General features: G+C 42.7%; 1 protein-coding gene across 2 annotated transcripts in view; it reads right to left on the minus strand.

Moving 5' to 3' along the window:
• The window catches only part of HLTF (helicase like transcription factor), a 498,779-nt gene that overhangs the window by 441,044 nt on the left and 42,074 nt on the right, over positions 1-15,661 (minus strand). For both annotated transcript variants that reach the window (XM_078667983.1, XM_078667984.1), the window contains exons 2-3: positions 14,183-14,393; positions 4,268-4,434 (exon numbers count right to left, since the gene is read on the minus strand). In XM_078667983.1, coding sequence (XP_078524109.1) covers positions 4,268-4,434; positions 14,183-14,393 — 378 coding nt within the window. The remainder of the gene's footprint in view (positions 1-4,267; positions 4,435-14,182; positions 14,394-15,661) is intronic.

Raw genomic sequence — 15,661 nt, forward strand, 5'->3', positions numbered from 1 at the left:
TTCAGACATACCCTAATTTTGACAACTAAATATGTAACCTCATCAGACACCCTAGAGTCACCGCTGCAAGCTAAATTGGTGCAGATAACCTGTGTTTTGAAAGGATTAAGTTTGTACATGGATACCGCCCGAAACAAATGCGCCAGCAGTTCTATCTCAGGGATAGCTGTAGTTAGGTCAGAGGTCACCTCAGCTATATCGTCTGCATACGTAAACACTCGAAAGTGTTCCCGTCCACAGGATTCAGGTTTAATCATCTTACTACCCTCTAACATTGTCAAAAAAGGGATAATATACAGAGCAAATAGAAGCGGGGAGCAAGAGCAACCCTGCCTTGTACCTCTAGTAATGGACACTGGCTAAGACTCTATGCCCAGAATGTATATTCTAACTATAGGGATCCAAAACATAACCTGAATGGAGTTAATAAAGCACAGTCCAAACCCCAGACGTTGCAATACCGCCCATAAAAAACCCAAGGATACATGGTCAAAAGCCTTTTCGGCGTCTAGTAACACCAAGCCTATGGTAGTGTGTTGCATGTTTGCCAATTCCAACAAGGTCACTACCCTGTTTATATGGTTGACGGCGCCCCTGCCAGGTATAAAACCATGTTGTCGGATGGAAACCAATAGGGTCATCACCCGAGCCAAACGTGATGCCAGGATTTTGGCACAGATTTTCCCATCACAGTTTAGAAGGGAAATATGTCTAGAAGAGCCCGGTAAAACCGGGGGCGTGTCTTTTTTCATAAAAACAATTATGTTTGCCTCATCCCAAGAGGGTGGAGCGTCTCCAAGTTGTGCCGCTCGAAAGGTAGCCAGCATATCTGATTTAAGCTCCTGGAAGAAAGTTAAATAGATTTCCAAAGGAAGCTTATCTGGGCCAGCCGCCTTGCCAATGGCGAACATTTATTGCTTCCTCAAGCTCCTCCATAGTGATGGGGGTGTCCTACATAGTCAATTCTTCCTGACCCAACGTTTCAGAGCGTAAATTCTGTAATAGAGCCTCTCCGTCTGACCAGCAGGATTGCTCTCAAGTGTACAGTGCCTCACAGAATGAGTAGAAGACATTTAAAATCTCATCAGGTGTCTCCACTATAGTCACCATCGAATCTGTCATAGCGGCGATTCTTTGTGCCGCTTCCTTAGATCGTAGCCTTTGTGCCAGACACCGCCCTGTGGCTTCGCCATTCCCCTAGCTTTCTTCTCTATATGCCTTATATTTACAAGCACTTTCTTTACTCCAATGCAACTTAATTTTGGCCTTACAGCGGACTATCCCGGTTTGCAAAGGGGTTGTAGCAATAACGGCAAGTATCCCTTGCTGGACCTGAAACAAGCATTCAGGGAAGACCTGTTTGGCAGTTCGGGCTGAACTGTTCCCATGAGGCAAATGGTCAGGACTAATTTGCATATAGCTGGGTCTAAACTGAGATGGCGAAGTGAGCTAAAGAACAATGATGGATTCAACCCAGATCTATGACTGGGGGTGAGGGTCTAAAAAGTTTCAGTGCTACGTCTATCATCTCCTTGTGTTTGCTTTGTTTGCCCTAACTTGTCAGGATATGCCCAGATGTGGGTCCTTGCTCATTTTGCCACTGGATTCAAACTAGCCTGGCTGATGAGGGGTGTTACCTCGAAACCGGTCTCAGTTTGCTTGCTTCCAGTTCAGGGAAGACCTGGCTTGACAGTTCTGGCTGAACTGTTCCCATGAGGCACATGGTCACGACTGATTTGCATATAGCTGGGTTTCAACTGAGGTGGAGAAGTGAGCTAAAGATCGATGATGGAATAAACCCAGATCTGTAACTCGGGCGAGTGTCTGTAAAGTTTCAGTGCTCCGTCTATCATCTCCTTGTATTTACATACACAGTAGGCATTTAAAGAAATAAATGACATTCTCAATCGACTAGTATGAGGAGGGAAGACAGAATTAATCTTGATGTCGTGGAACCAATTCAGGAAGAGAAGTTCATTTAACTACCAGACATAAAAGGAAATTATCCAGATACACTGCTACAGTTTGTGGTCATGGGATTCACTGGTAAGCCAAGCTTGGTTACGGAGCTGCCGCTAAGTTCTGACTTCATGGGAAAACTGGATGACTGCGTTTTAACCCCTATAAATGTGCGAGCCTTTTGCTGTAGTCCTGAGAAAACAGACAATGAAAACACAGTGTAATAGTGCTGCATTTATATCACTTGCACTGCTGTGCATCATACCCTTAAACACTGAAGAGAAGATACTTTGCTTCTTAAAATCAATAGCCAAGCATCACATTTGGACTGCCAGGAAGGTGTTGCCTAAAACATATGCCTTAGGAATCAGCCCTTTTAAGCCAAAAAATAAAATGTGCAAGAAAGTTGCTGCCCTTGCGCTAGAGCTAGCCAGAGGGAGAATAGTTAATACATTTTATTTATTTATTTTTGATATTTACAAAGCGTTCAAATATCAGAGGCTGTCTCGGCGCTGTGGACAACAGCATCTGCTAATGACCAAAGTTATTGATTGTATAACTAGGTTTTGGAAATAACTGAGCCAAGAGTCTCTCAACATGGATGATTGTTTACGGGAAGCTACAGGAGTGTACGGAGCTTTTCTGATACAAGATGAGAAGCTTGAGTTGGACTTGCTAAACTTATGAAGGTACACACAGTATTTCTTATTGCCTCCGAAATCAACTTGCACCATGATCAGATTTTAACACACATAAGAGAACACTTTGTTTTATGCCAGAACAGCAAGACTCCATGTCTACTCCGGATAACAAAAACTTGAACAGATGCTGCCAATCAAATAACCTTCAACTATAACAAGTAATTTCCTGTAATGACAACTGTCCTGCAAACCTATAGCACTCTCTGGCTCTATTCTCAAAAAAGTTTGAAGAAAAATACAGGGTGAATTTACACGGTAGGGCAACAATTCTTAACATGTTGCCTTCTGTGGACTCCCCTAGACCATTCCTGGTATCCAGGGATCCCCAATGAGTCACTGTTGTAAGCTAGGGACCCCCAGTCTAAGCAATTTCTATAAATTGACCCTTAAAACAATACAAAAAATACAAACCAAATAAACAAATGCTCAAATATCGAAAGTTTAGTTAGATTCACAAATATAGAAAAGATTTTCAACTTTGCATCTGTATTTGTCTATACATTTATATTATATTTGAAGAGGCCCACTGGGTGGATACCTGAACTGTGTTTTTCTTACTGCGGATCGTGAACAACCTTGGCCAATGCCCGGTGGAGCTGTCCCATGCAGCTATAGAGGAGTCTGGCTCTGGTTCACTCCCTCAGCCATCACCCACCCAGCCGGACATTTGACATTGTTTTTCCGCGTCACCCCGTTGTGTTTACTTCCCTCCCCCACCTCCTCTCTCCAGGATTCTTTGGCTGTGTCCCCTTTTCCAGCCCTGCTTGGAGCCGTGGAGTTCAGCTACCTTTGATTTGTGTCTGTATATCCCGCCATTTTGTAATAATTGCTATTGGCGTCTGTGGGTCCTCCAACTTGGCGGTTTTGACCTAGAACCTGTTCATCCTTCTCTTCTAGTCTATTACCCCCCCCCCCCTTTTTTTTGCCTCCCACACCCATCCCCTCATATACCGTCTTTCACACTGACTGCTTTGTTCCCCCTGTTGTACTTTTTCCACTTGCTGGTCTGCCGGACTCTTCTGCATTCCTTACCAGTTTACCATTCCCCCTCTACCTTACCTTCCTTAAGACGTGCGTAATGGTTATTCTACGCGGTAATACCTCATATTACTGGTAATCTCATGTCTTTTGTTTTCTCCTATTATCTATACTTGGCTCCTGTAATTGATGTAATTATGTAACCTGTAACTCGCTCATCCTCATGTAAAGCGCTCCGATACCTTCGGGTCTAGCCAGCGCTATATAAAACCTTGCAAATACATTGTAAAATATATATATATATATATATATATATATATATATATATATACACACACACACACACACACAAACACCCACATATATACATACATATATATATACACCTTATTCATTTTGATGTTTTAATTCTATTATTTTATTTTGCAACAGTCATGGAACCCTTGAGTAGGCTCTACGGGCCCCCAGTGGTAATTGGACCTCGGGTTAAGAACCAATGCTGTAGGGTACCCAAATATTAGTTTTTCTCCTGGTTTGGTTTGATAACTGAATTATGTTATGTTACTTATGTTATGTTATGTTACTTTTAAACTAATAAATACATTAGAATTGTATGCAATAATACCTACCCCTCAATCTTAGCCAGTTTGTTGTCCATAATATGGGCCAGAGCCGCAGCAAGCTCTTTTTTGATATGCCCAACCTGCTCTCCGTTCACATTATTTACTTTGACTGCATTCCTATCATATGGATTGGTTGGCTCTCTCTGTAGGGCAACCATTTCATTATTATTAACCTAAAACAAAAGAGAAGAATTTAAGTGCCATGAAACACCTCCATTTTAATAAAACCAAAAGTGAAAAACACACACCTGTAATAATATTTAAACCCTACATCAGGGGAATGCAGGAAGTGGGTTTTCCCAGAGTACCTGCTTTTTTCCTTTCTGCATATCTCAGCACTTAGGAATTACTGTAGATTGACACGCTTCATTATAAACCACAGAATTAAATGTATTGTATTTATTAAAGTTTGGCAGGAGACCACAGGTCATGGGGATACATCCTCCTCTCCCATGGCAGTAGACCTCCCATCATGTCCTCCTGCAGTGCATAGCTGAGATCACTGTGACTTCAGCTAAGACACAGAGTTCACCAAATCCTAAATGAACCTCCTTAGTTTATTTTCAGAAAATTATAGGTAGCACCACTTCAAACACAAGAAAAGGTTACATGTAAATTTAGGAGGAGGTTCCAGATCATTGAGGCTCTTAGCAAGATATATGTACATGTAAAGGACCACAGACAAGACTCAAAAAGAGAAAAGATTTGAAAAGGCCCAGTTACAGTTTGAATAGGCTTTAGAAAGAAGAGATCCTTGTCCCAATCCAGTTATCAAATGCAGAAGACGATAAGAAACATCACTGTAAAATGTGTATACATCTTCCAAATAACTCTCTACAGACCTCCACAACAAGGTGACATTTCTAAATGGGCTTCTAGAGCTGTTCCATCTTTAGTTAAATGTTCCCTTAGATGAAATGAAGATCTGCCTTTTGATAGGCCCCAAAATACACCGTGTTATGTTTTTGTTATTATCCTCTGCTTGCATTGTTGAGGTGCTTCAGCAATTGCTTCCAGAATTTCCATTGCAGGTTGGAGTAGGAGTCATCATGTAATATTCTGGGTATTGTTTGCTGTTCGACCTCTAGTTGGGTGATCTTCTACTGCACTGCTAGTTCGGTGATGGGTCCTGTTCAATGATTTGTGTTTGAGAGATCCGCAGGAAGGCATTTACCCCTTTCTAACACACTTGAGTGGGTAACATCTCCACTGTGAGTATTCAAGGACTTTCGGCCTGTTGTTGCTGCTCAAGTGAGTGGCACATTTCAGTTTGTTGGTGTAGATGTGTGTGGGTTGTGGGTTGAGGCGCTATGTTGGATGCCACGTGCCTGTTGTATCTTGATGGAAAGTGCTGGTAGGGGCAATCTGAGGAAGTGTGTGGGATGAGGGGGCAATATCAATGTATGTTTGTATCAGTTGTGTTTGTATGTGTTTCATGCTGGATTAATGCTTTTAATTTCTCCTACATAGTTAAATCAGAGCCATAAGGAGACAATTGAGCTGTGAACGTTTACCCTAAAGAGGATAATTCACTGCAGGTAAAATCCAATAATTCAAATAGTGACATGAGCAGCAACATATGTAACAGTGTGAAGGCAAGAGCACTATCCGCTAATAAAATATAGGATACTTTCCATCTTAAGACAGGTTGATCATGTAGCCTTGAGACACTTTTACATATGCCTCCAACGGCAAGCCGGAAAACATTTGCATATGGAAGTCATGAGTGTACAGACAACTCTAAGAACAGTTGGATTGATACATATCACGCTAACTGGTCACTGGGGAGTCTTCGAAAGAGGGAGGCAAATTCCATATATTTACAAATACATTAAAAAAAGTGAATGATGGACCTTTCCAAACAATTGATAGACGTATGGTGAGATACAAAATACTGTGTCAGTAACCTGCCCAGACATGGCAGTTTGGCAGGGAAGAATAGGTTACTTACCTTCCTTAATACTGTTTCTGGTGGCTATTCTATCTAGCTGTAGATTCTTCTACGTGTGAATCTCACCAGTCAGGATCCAGAAACTCTTGCAAAGCCCTAGCACACAGGCAGGTGGCACAATAGGCCTCCATTGCGACTCCATCCCACCTAGGGACGTGATGAAACAGAGCTACAAAACAGAGGTCATCTGTACACCAGTTTATTCACTGGCCTATTCTGTGCTTTCAGACTAGATGTTTGATTTACAGATTGAGAAGCATTAACAGAGGGTGATTCTAAGTTGGAACCTTTCTAACTCCTCAAAGTCCACTCCACAGCAGAGGAAGGCAGGAGATCGGAATCTGTTATCCACCAGTAAGAGCCTTACCGAAAGTAACGTTTTCTTCTGATGGATACTAATAACTACAGATTCCTCACCTTGTGAATTAATACCACAGCAGAGCAAAGGACCATCCATTAAGATAGAGTCTTTTTGAAAGCCTCTCCATTCTTCACATCGGCAAATTCAACAAAGAATAGTTCATTCACCTAGCAATCACTAGTCCAATACAAGTAGAAGCTAAAAGCTGGTCCTTAGGGGATTCAATTTTCAACAATTCGCCAACTGCAGATAAAGATTACATTGACATGCCCACAAGGCCCAACAAAGAGTGAGGCACCAGAAGGATCCAAGATGCTGGAAGATTAAGCAGTATTTTAACCATCAAGGTTGGACTGTACGTCTCACTTGAATCACCTATATTATTACCCTAACATCTGCTATGGAAAAGCAGTCAGAGCGACCGCATCCAGACTGGCCCCAATGTAGTGAAGCATCAGAGATGGTAAAAGATTGGGCTTGTTAAATGATAGAAAATTTAGACAGTAACTAAACTGATGTGTGAAGGTGGTTGGAGACTAGCTGAGATGAACCTGCCTTCAATAGCCTGTCACCAAGGTACAGGAATATGTGAATCCCCGACCGGCGAAAATGGAGGAGTACACCATAAGATCTCTGATAAAGGCCAATGTTAGGTTGAAGGGCAGGATAGGTAATTGAAAGTGCTCTAACCCCTGAGGATCCAAAGCTAGCCAAGACTGAGTGTCTTCATTTTAAACTTCTTCTTGAGGTAGGAGTTCAGTACTTTAAGACAATTCTCCACTTCGGGTATGAGAATGACAGTCCCATTGGCAAGCTACATCATTACTACTTTGGAAGGAATAGTGGCATGACCTTCTGTCATATGTACAATAATTGGAATAACATTGAGGGGGTACTTAGAAAAGGAAGGGCATAACCTTGCTAAACAATTTGAAGGAATGATTGTTTTGACATACTAAGTACCAGTGGGTTAGAGCGCTCTTGATACAACCCCATCCCCCACAGGTTCCAAACAGCTAATGGAGGGAATACTAAAGAGGCTTGGCGACAGTGGTGCCAGGTAAAAAAGAGGAGTACAGAGGACTGCTGCTGCTGTTGGTGACCTCTTACCCAACCAACCGCCATGCGAATGGAAACAGAAAAGGCTGAATTTGCTCTTTAAAATCCTGTGAGAGCTGCCTCTGGTGATAGACACGGCTTCTCAAATAGACCCAATGCTTTCGATATCGCAGATGAAATGGACAAGCAGGGGCAAGCAACCCTAAGAAACTAGCCATGGCCTTGCGGCCCTTAAAGCATGGTAATGCAGAATCTGTCTTTTACCAAAAAAAAAAGAGCCCCATTAAAGGGCACATCCATAAGTGAGGTGTTGATGTCCCTGAAAGTTTTGGTGGCATCCATCCAAGCATGACATCACACTGGTGCCAATAGCTCAGGAAACTGAATGCCTGGTATTTAGGCCAGACCATAACATAAATTCTGCTGCATCCAAGCTATCCTGTAATGTCCATGTGAAGGACTACCATAGGTCTTCATGTAGAGGACATACCATCCCAAATTGTGTGAATGTAACAACCCAGGAGGCAAACAACATTTACAGATTGAAGCACTAAGTCATCAAATGAAAGGACTCTCTTGCTCAGTGTGTATTTTTAAATGTATTTATTTATTTAGACCGCCCGTTTGGTCTAGCAGCAGAAAAAGATTTTGGATTGACTGTGCTATAGTGCTCTCAGGGGTAGGATGCTGTGTCAGGAAAGTTGCATCAGCTAATGCAGGTCTGTTACGTCTTCCATTAGAGAGGCTCACAGACTGGATCAAGCAGGGTACAAGGAACTCTTTTTGGTAGTGCATATGTTTCTCTTTCTTTTCACCACAATTTCAGCTTGTCACTCTATGTAATGCTGATGAATATCAATGAATTAACACTGAAGCAGAAGGAAAAAGCTTTAGGAGAACTTTCAACTAGGTTCTGAGGAATTCTCCTTCATTCCCAGTATAAAGAACAAGGAAGATGTTGCACACTAGCAAGATCCTAACTCTGTGTTAAAAAGTACCTGCCACTGAAAAGCCATGACAGGATACTGATGAAGAGTGCTTCTCTGCCAGAAGTATCAATTTTCATTCTCTAAAAGATGCAGCCTATGTGGCTTGACTGCCCCAGTTTTCTTTAATTTTTCCTTTTAAAGGTTTATGTAAGCGTTTCTGTCCAGTTGCTTAGTTATAGTGACTTTTTAAAATCAGAACAGACTTCTTTAACACCTTTACCGCGGCGCCGCTGCCCCGCCCTGTGCTGGACATTCCAGAACAGGGCGCGGTCGTGACGGAACCGTTCCGTCATCAGCACAGCTCAGCCGTGACTGATGGCGGAACGGTTCCGTCACCAGCATCGAAGGGGTTAAGATAAGTAAACTAATCTCAATATAGACTATAGGCTGTCAAAAATCATTTTAATTCATAAAAATTGTTTTTCAAAAGAAAAGTGGTTTATGTAATATATTTTTGTTTTAAATACAAATGTTCCCTGTACATGGGCAAAACTATACAGTGTGTAGGGCACCAATGAAGGAGGCATAAGACTGCAGGTAGGTAACCTTTCTATTGAAGGGAAAGGAAGGTCAGGAAATTGAGGGAGAGGTTACCAAGTCTCCTTGCATTTTGGAAAGGCACTCACATTTCCACGGTGGAGAGGCAAACAGATATAATGTGAGCTTCCTTGAATGCCAGTAAAAAATTGGAGCTTTCTATCCGCAGGTGCTCTCCCACATATTACGTCATCTTTTTCTGAAGGCAATATGATTATCAGCATAACGATACTGATATATTAATGAAACTTCAGCAACAAGTGCCTGGCAATACAAAGGCACACAAACAAGAGAATTCCACAAATATATCTTACTTATGCTGTCTAAGTGACCATCATTCAGAAAACAATAATGTGGCTACCAGCAGCTCTACTGTGGAACTCAGAAATACTAGAGAATTGGTGGGGATGTTATCAGAGGCACGAGACTGCTCATTGGGATACAGTGATACCCACTGTTAGAGGGGGGCAACTAAAGACTGTAGCTTGTGATGCCACTAAAAGGAAAGAGCAGTGTCCTGTTGATGAATGTGCGCAGGTTAGACTATGGGGGCTGGTGATCCACAACTGAAGAGAGGCTGGGGTGATTTTGAGGTGGAATGGGAGGAGGGATTGAAAACCTCGGAATACACCCCTCACTGTTATCATGTGGCCCACAGGTCAAGGTCTGCAATGGTCAAAGAAAAAAACCCATACCTACAGCTGTGGGAGCAATCTTGTACTTGAAAACTGCACACATGGGAGGATAACACAGAGTACATGATCTCCTGGTCATAAAATAAGGTGACATCTAGTAGACACTCCTGACACGAGACAGAGAAAGAGAGAATAAGAGATCTAAATGGAAAATTGTTGCAATGGACAAAACTGCGGAGAATTGCGATGGAGGAGCAGAGTGTGAACCCTGGGAGAGAGTAGCAGCCAATGAAGATTTTGACAGAATATTTAATATCAGGGACAGCACAATGATTGAGATGCCTGCCATGGCTTTGTGCATTTTAAGAGTCACTTGATATATCCAGGGTAATTAGAGAACTATAAGCAAATATTCTTGACCAAATAATTTAAAGTGTATTCACGTGGTGGCTCTCTAGGTAGGCACCCAGACACAAACAGCAGTTAATTTACTACAAAGAGTTCCACGTTCAGAGTTCACTAGAGTTAAGGATGTGAAAAATTTTGGGTGAACGTTTTCTTAAAAAGCACAATGCTTTAGTGTCAACCAGGCATATATGAATTTGCACAATGAGCACCTCATCCTTTTCCTGTGGAGTCGGTGGAGACAATGACCACATATGGGGCAAATAGAAGGGGCATGCCTCGAAGAGAATGAAAGCATGTACAATATTTTTTCAAGGTTGAAAATAAGGAAGTCTGGGATTGTCTACGTTTTTACTAATCATCTGCAGCCGTCCTCAATGCTATGCCAATTGGAATTTGCTTGAAAGTGTACATGGGTATCAACCCTTTGAAGCACTCCTCTGGCCTCAGATGACTCTTGAGCAGCCAGGATATCACTATTTTATTGAAATAAAGTTGTTCACGGTCTAGGAGATCACTCTTTTAGGAGGAAAAGTTATCAGCCTGTAGTCTAGAATTGTCAATGTGACCTCAATCATTTTAATTTATAATCTCTTTGCAAATCAGAACATAGGTACATTTCAGGAGTGGTCTATCATGGGCCAGATTTTCACTCAGGCAATGCAACACTGGCAAAAGTGATAAAAGAAAAGACCAGTTTAACAGGTATAAATAGGAGTGTTAACCAGATCCGTTTGACTTGTGTTCGAGGCTGTCCCTACAGGAAGCACTGATAGTGGTTCTCCAAAAACATGGAAGAGAACCACTAGATGTTCGTTCCTACCGCCTCCTATCTTTGTTATGTTCCAACCATGAAATCATGTGCAAGGTATTGGCCAACCGCTTGCTCTGAACAGTCGGGACCAAAAAGACTGAGAACAAGTTCATCACCTGGGAGAAATGCACCGAACCTCCAGCATCTCTTCCACTTGATGGATCAGGCCAGAATGAGGGATGAAACATACTTGGTAGTGTCATTAGACATAGAAAAGGCTTTTGACACTCTGGAGTGGCCATATCTTATGCCAATGCTACAGGAGATGATATCTGGGAAGGAACTTCTCAGTTGAATCGTGTTGCTTTGAATCTACCCGTTGGGCAGAGTTAGAGTCAGCTGAGCAATCTCTGAACACTTCAGTATTAACAGGGTAACTAGAGGGGGTTGCCCACAGTCCCCAGTTATTTTTGCTATGGCCCTGAAAACCGTTGAGTGCATTCTGAGGACTAAAAGATCCCAACTGGGGCATTTCAATATCTGATATATTGTGTCACTTGGCACAGATGAAACATATAGATCACCCATGCTCAAGCAGCCCTACCGGCTGGACAAGTTGAATGAGTTTGGGGGCCAATCAGTCCTTAAAATAAATTGGGCTAAGCTCCCCCTTCTGGCATCTAGCACAGAACTGCCTTGAGGCTCTCCTGGGTATACGACTGGACCGAACATTTTACATACTTAGGGGTCAATATGTATCACTTTGAGAAGAACCTGGTCAGAAGTAATTTAGATACAGTCCTTTCAAATACAAATCAGCTGATCCACTTTTGGACCAGTTTAACATGGACACCCTGTCCCGGGGGCATCCAGTCCGGGACATTGGAAAACAATGGCTGTATTGATGGGACTATGCCGGTCTTACCTCTCCCCTCACAGCAACCCGAAACCTGGCACACGGCAGGAGCAACCCTCTTCCGACAGCCAGAGGAATCAGGACCGTGTTACTTTAACTGGGCTGAGTTCGCGGAAGAGCCCGCCCCCTGGGACGTCACTGTGGGTGAGGCTGAAAACCCAGGAAAAACGGAGGAGGAAGGAGACCAGACGCGAGCGAGAGTTGGAGAGAGGGAAGAAGCTGTGGAACGAGCCGAAGAAGGTCGGACTGAGGACCCCAGAAGAGACGGGACCCTGCAACAGACGGCAGAGCCAGGAGGCCAACGATTCCACTCTTCGCCCAGCCACTCGTCAGGAGACGCGTGGCTCACCCAGGTACGGGCGCAAGTCTCGGGGTGGGCAGGGAGGAAGGGATTCAAACTCCCGTAATTCTCACTCCGGCAATTCCCTTCACCACCCCTTTCCCCGAGCACTTCTCGGCACGCGACAGCCGTTATCGGTTGCTCGTATTTCACCTGCTTGAAATCGTTTTGTGCACTGTGTGCTCCCTCACTCCCCTTCCCTCGTAGAAATAGCGCAAAACCCCAGACTGAATCCAAGTCCTTGTTTCTTTAATTTTCTTTGCTTTCCGGACCGGAGGCTGACTCAGGAGGAACCCTGGAGTGGAGCAAGAAGGGAAGATCCTCTCTAAAAGGACAGGCGACCTCAGACAAAGACTCCGAAGCTGCATTACCCTATTATAGACAAAGCCCCAGAAGAAAAAAACTGTTGAAGCCAATAAAGGCGACTTTAAAACCAATACCAATATCTGTGAGTTCATCCGTCCCGCTTACACACCCCTGGAGAGCGTGGGAATAGCCAAGATGCTGGTCCACCCAAGATTCTTGTACTTATTGATAAGTTCTAGAGGAACTTACTCAATACTAACTTGCAATGGTGTAGTTACGTATTAGGCAATTTTCCTATCAGAGGGGCAGGGGTTTAATCAACTTTTAGGTTGTGCCTCAAGCTTAAAAAGCAAAAACAGTGAAATGTATGTATATACACACAACAGTGATCTGCATCATGAGCTCGAACTGCAAAAACCCTTTACAAAAAAAGACTTCACAGAATCTGTTATATTTGTTCCAAAAATACTGCAAAAAATAAATCGAGACATACATGGGAACAAAAGAATACATATTAAAATGTGCCTTGCAATAAAGGCACACCTTTGTTCATGGAGAGTAAAGTTAACATATAGCAGTGAGCAAAGACTCCCTAGCTCACCAGATAAACTTATTACACATCCTTTGAGATGGAGGCTTTGCTCAAGCGTACTTAGAAATACAAGTGATCTTGCCTAATTGTGCGAAGGCGTCAATAGCGGAATACAATACTGAGAAGATACTGGACAGTACAATTGAAAGGTTGAAAAGATTATGCCCTCACAATCAATCCTGCATACTGTATTTATTTGAAAAGGGCAGGTGAACCGAGAATAGATGTCATTTTTAAACAAATGCAGATTACTATCAAGCAATGCTATTTTGAACCAAATCGTTTCACCTCCTCATTGTACAGAAAAGGTCATATGTGCTTTGGTGAATCACACTAACTATCTATTCTTACATGTGTAGCATCTACAGAAAAGAAATATAAAATGATAATGATTTCTGGAGAGTAAGAAAATAACTTTAGGAGAAAAAAAACTGATAATCATGATCAGATAAAAATAAGATCAGCTTAGTAGATATATTCTACCATATAACTCCCACTATCTGAACTGTGAGCTTAAGACAGATCTGTTAATAAGACAAAGGATTACATTGATGCAGAACTCATTTTTTCATTTCAAGAGAAACTAAGAGCACCTGCCACCAGTAACAGTTTTAAGAAAACACAAATCATTCTATATTAGAAGAATGTTTTATATGGAGTTGATTGAGTATGTGATGTGACAACTTCTTATTGTCCATTTCTCTTCTTTGGATGAAGGTGCAGCTGCAATACACTGACGAATGATTAAGAAAGTAAAACAAGCTATTATATGCGTTTTATGACTGAATGCTTCTTGTTTTTGTATTTCAAAGTGGGATCATTTTTTGGATAATGTGTTAAGTGTATGTCATACAAATGCACTAAAAAAGGACACGTTTTGGCTTGTCGTCAATGGCGTAGATCAAGACTGAGGTTCGGAGTAAGAGGGCTCTTTTATACAAGATCTACAACGTTCGTTGGTGTTCCATGTGAGAAAATTAGAGAAAAAACAAAGTTTAAAGAGGGATCTTGGTATAGAGGAATAGTTGCCACCATTGTCAAGCACATAAAAGAGAAGCTATATTCACAGTACTTACCACGCCTGTGTAGTATCGTAGACCAACTACATTTCCCCGTATAGTTCCATATAATATAGCAGACTCTACATCTTCATCTGCTGAAGCAGCTATGGTGTCATCCAGAGAAATCAATTCTTCTGGTTCAGGACTGAAGATATGTGGAGAAGCAAAATGTGAGTTTCCAGACCTTCCATACTGAGCAGATTGCAAATACTTCCAGACCGGACCTCTGCAAGAAAAAAATGCATTTCACGTATTACTAAGAACAACCCTGACAAAAACTGATTTTCTACGAGTGGTTATTTTTAAAAGTAAGTCTGATATAATATAGTTTTAAATATGTATGATTGAAATGATTTGTCGATTATGATGAATCACAAATGGTCATTACAAGAACATTGCTAGAGTAAATAGATCTTTTCATAGGACAAAGGTATTACGGGATATGTCGTTAAAGGGGACCTATTAAGTGTGCCACTTACTGGTATCATGCAGTCCCCTACTTGACTCGCACAGCGGTGGAAGAGGGAGATGCTTGTCCGACCCCACTAGACGCGATTGTGACATATAAAAGGGCACCATTGCATGGACGTGACAAACACAATTGATAAGTTCAAGTTCGAGAATTTGTATAGCGCACTACTCACCCAGAGGGTCTCAAGGCGCTTGAGGGAGGGGGTGCTTTACTTATCGAATATCCATGTTTTTAGTTGCTTTCTGAAGGAGAAGTGATTCTATGTAAGGCGGAGGTGGGTGGGGAGAGAATTCCAGGTTTTGGCCGCTAAGTAGGAGAAGGATCTTCCCCCATGGTGGATCTATGGATGCGCGGAATTGCGGCGAGGGCTTGATTGGACGATCGTAGTTGGCGGGAGGGGGTGTAGAAGGACATTCACTTGTTGAGGCATTCTGGTCCTAGGTCGTAGAGGGCTTTGTGTGCGTGGGTGAGGAGACGGAACGTTATTCTCTTGTTGACGGGGAGCCAGTGGAGGTCTTTCATGTGGCCAGAAATGTGAGCTTGCCGAGGGATGTCCAATATGAGTCTGGCTGAGGCGTTTTGGATGCGTTGGAGTTTTTTCTGTAGTTTGGCTGTGGTTCCGGCGTAAAGGGCGCTTCCGTAGTCTAGTCGGCTTGTGACCAGTGCGTGAGTGACCGTCTTTCTTGTTTCGGTGGGGATCCATCGGAAGATTTTTTTGAGCATGCGTAGGATGTTGAAGCAAGATGATGAGACGGCGTTGGCTTGTCTGGTCATCGAGAGGGAGGAGTCCAGGATGAAGCCTAGGTTACGTGCGTGATCCGTAGGTATGGGTGCGGTTCCCAGGGCCGGTGGCCACCATAAGTCGTCCCAGGCGGAGGGGGATGATTTTAAGATGAGGACTTCGGTTTTGTCCGAGTTTAGTTTCAAACGGCTGTTCTTCATCCACTCTGTTACTTCTTTCATTCCTTCGTGTAAGTTGGTTTTGGCGGTGTTTGGGTCTTTGGTGAGGGAGAGGATCAGCT

This window comes from Lissotriton helveticus, chromosome 11 (assembly GCF_964261635.1).
Source record: "Lissotriton helveticus chromosome 11, aLisHel1.1, whole genome shotgun sequence".
NCBI classification, from domain to species: Eukaryota; Metazoa; Chordata; class Amphibia; order Caudata; family Salamandridae; genus Lissotriton; species Lissotriton helveticus.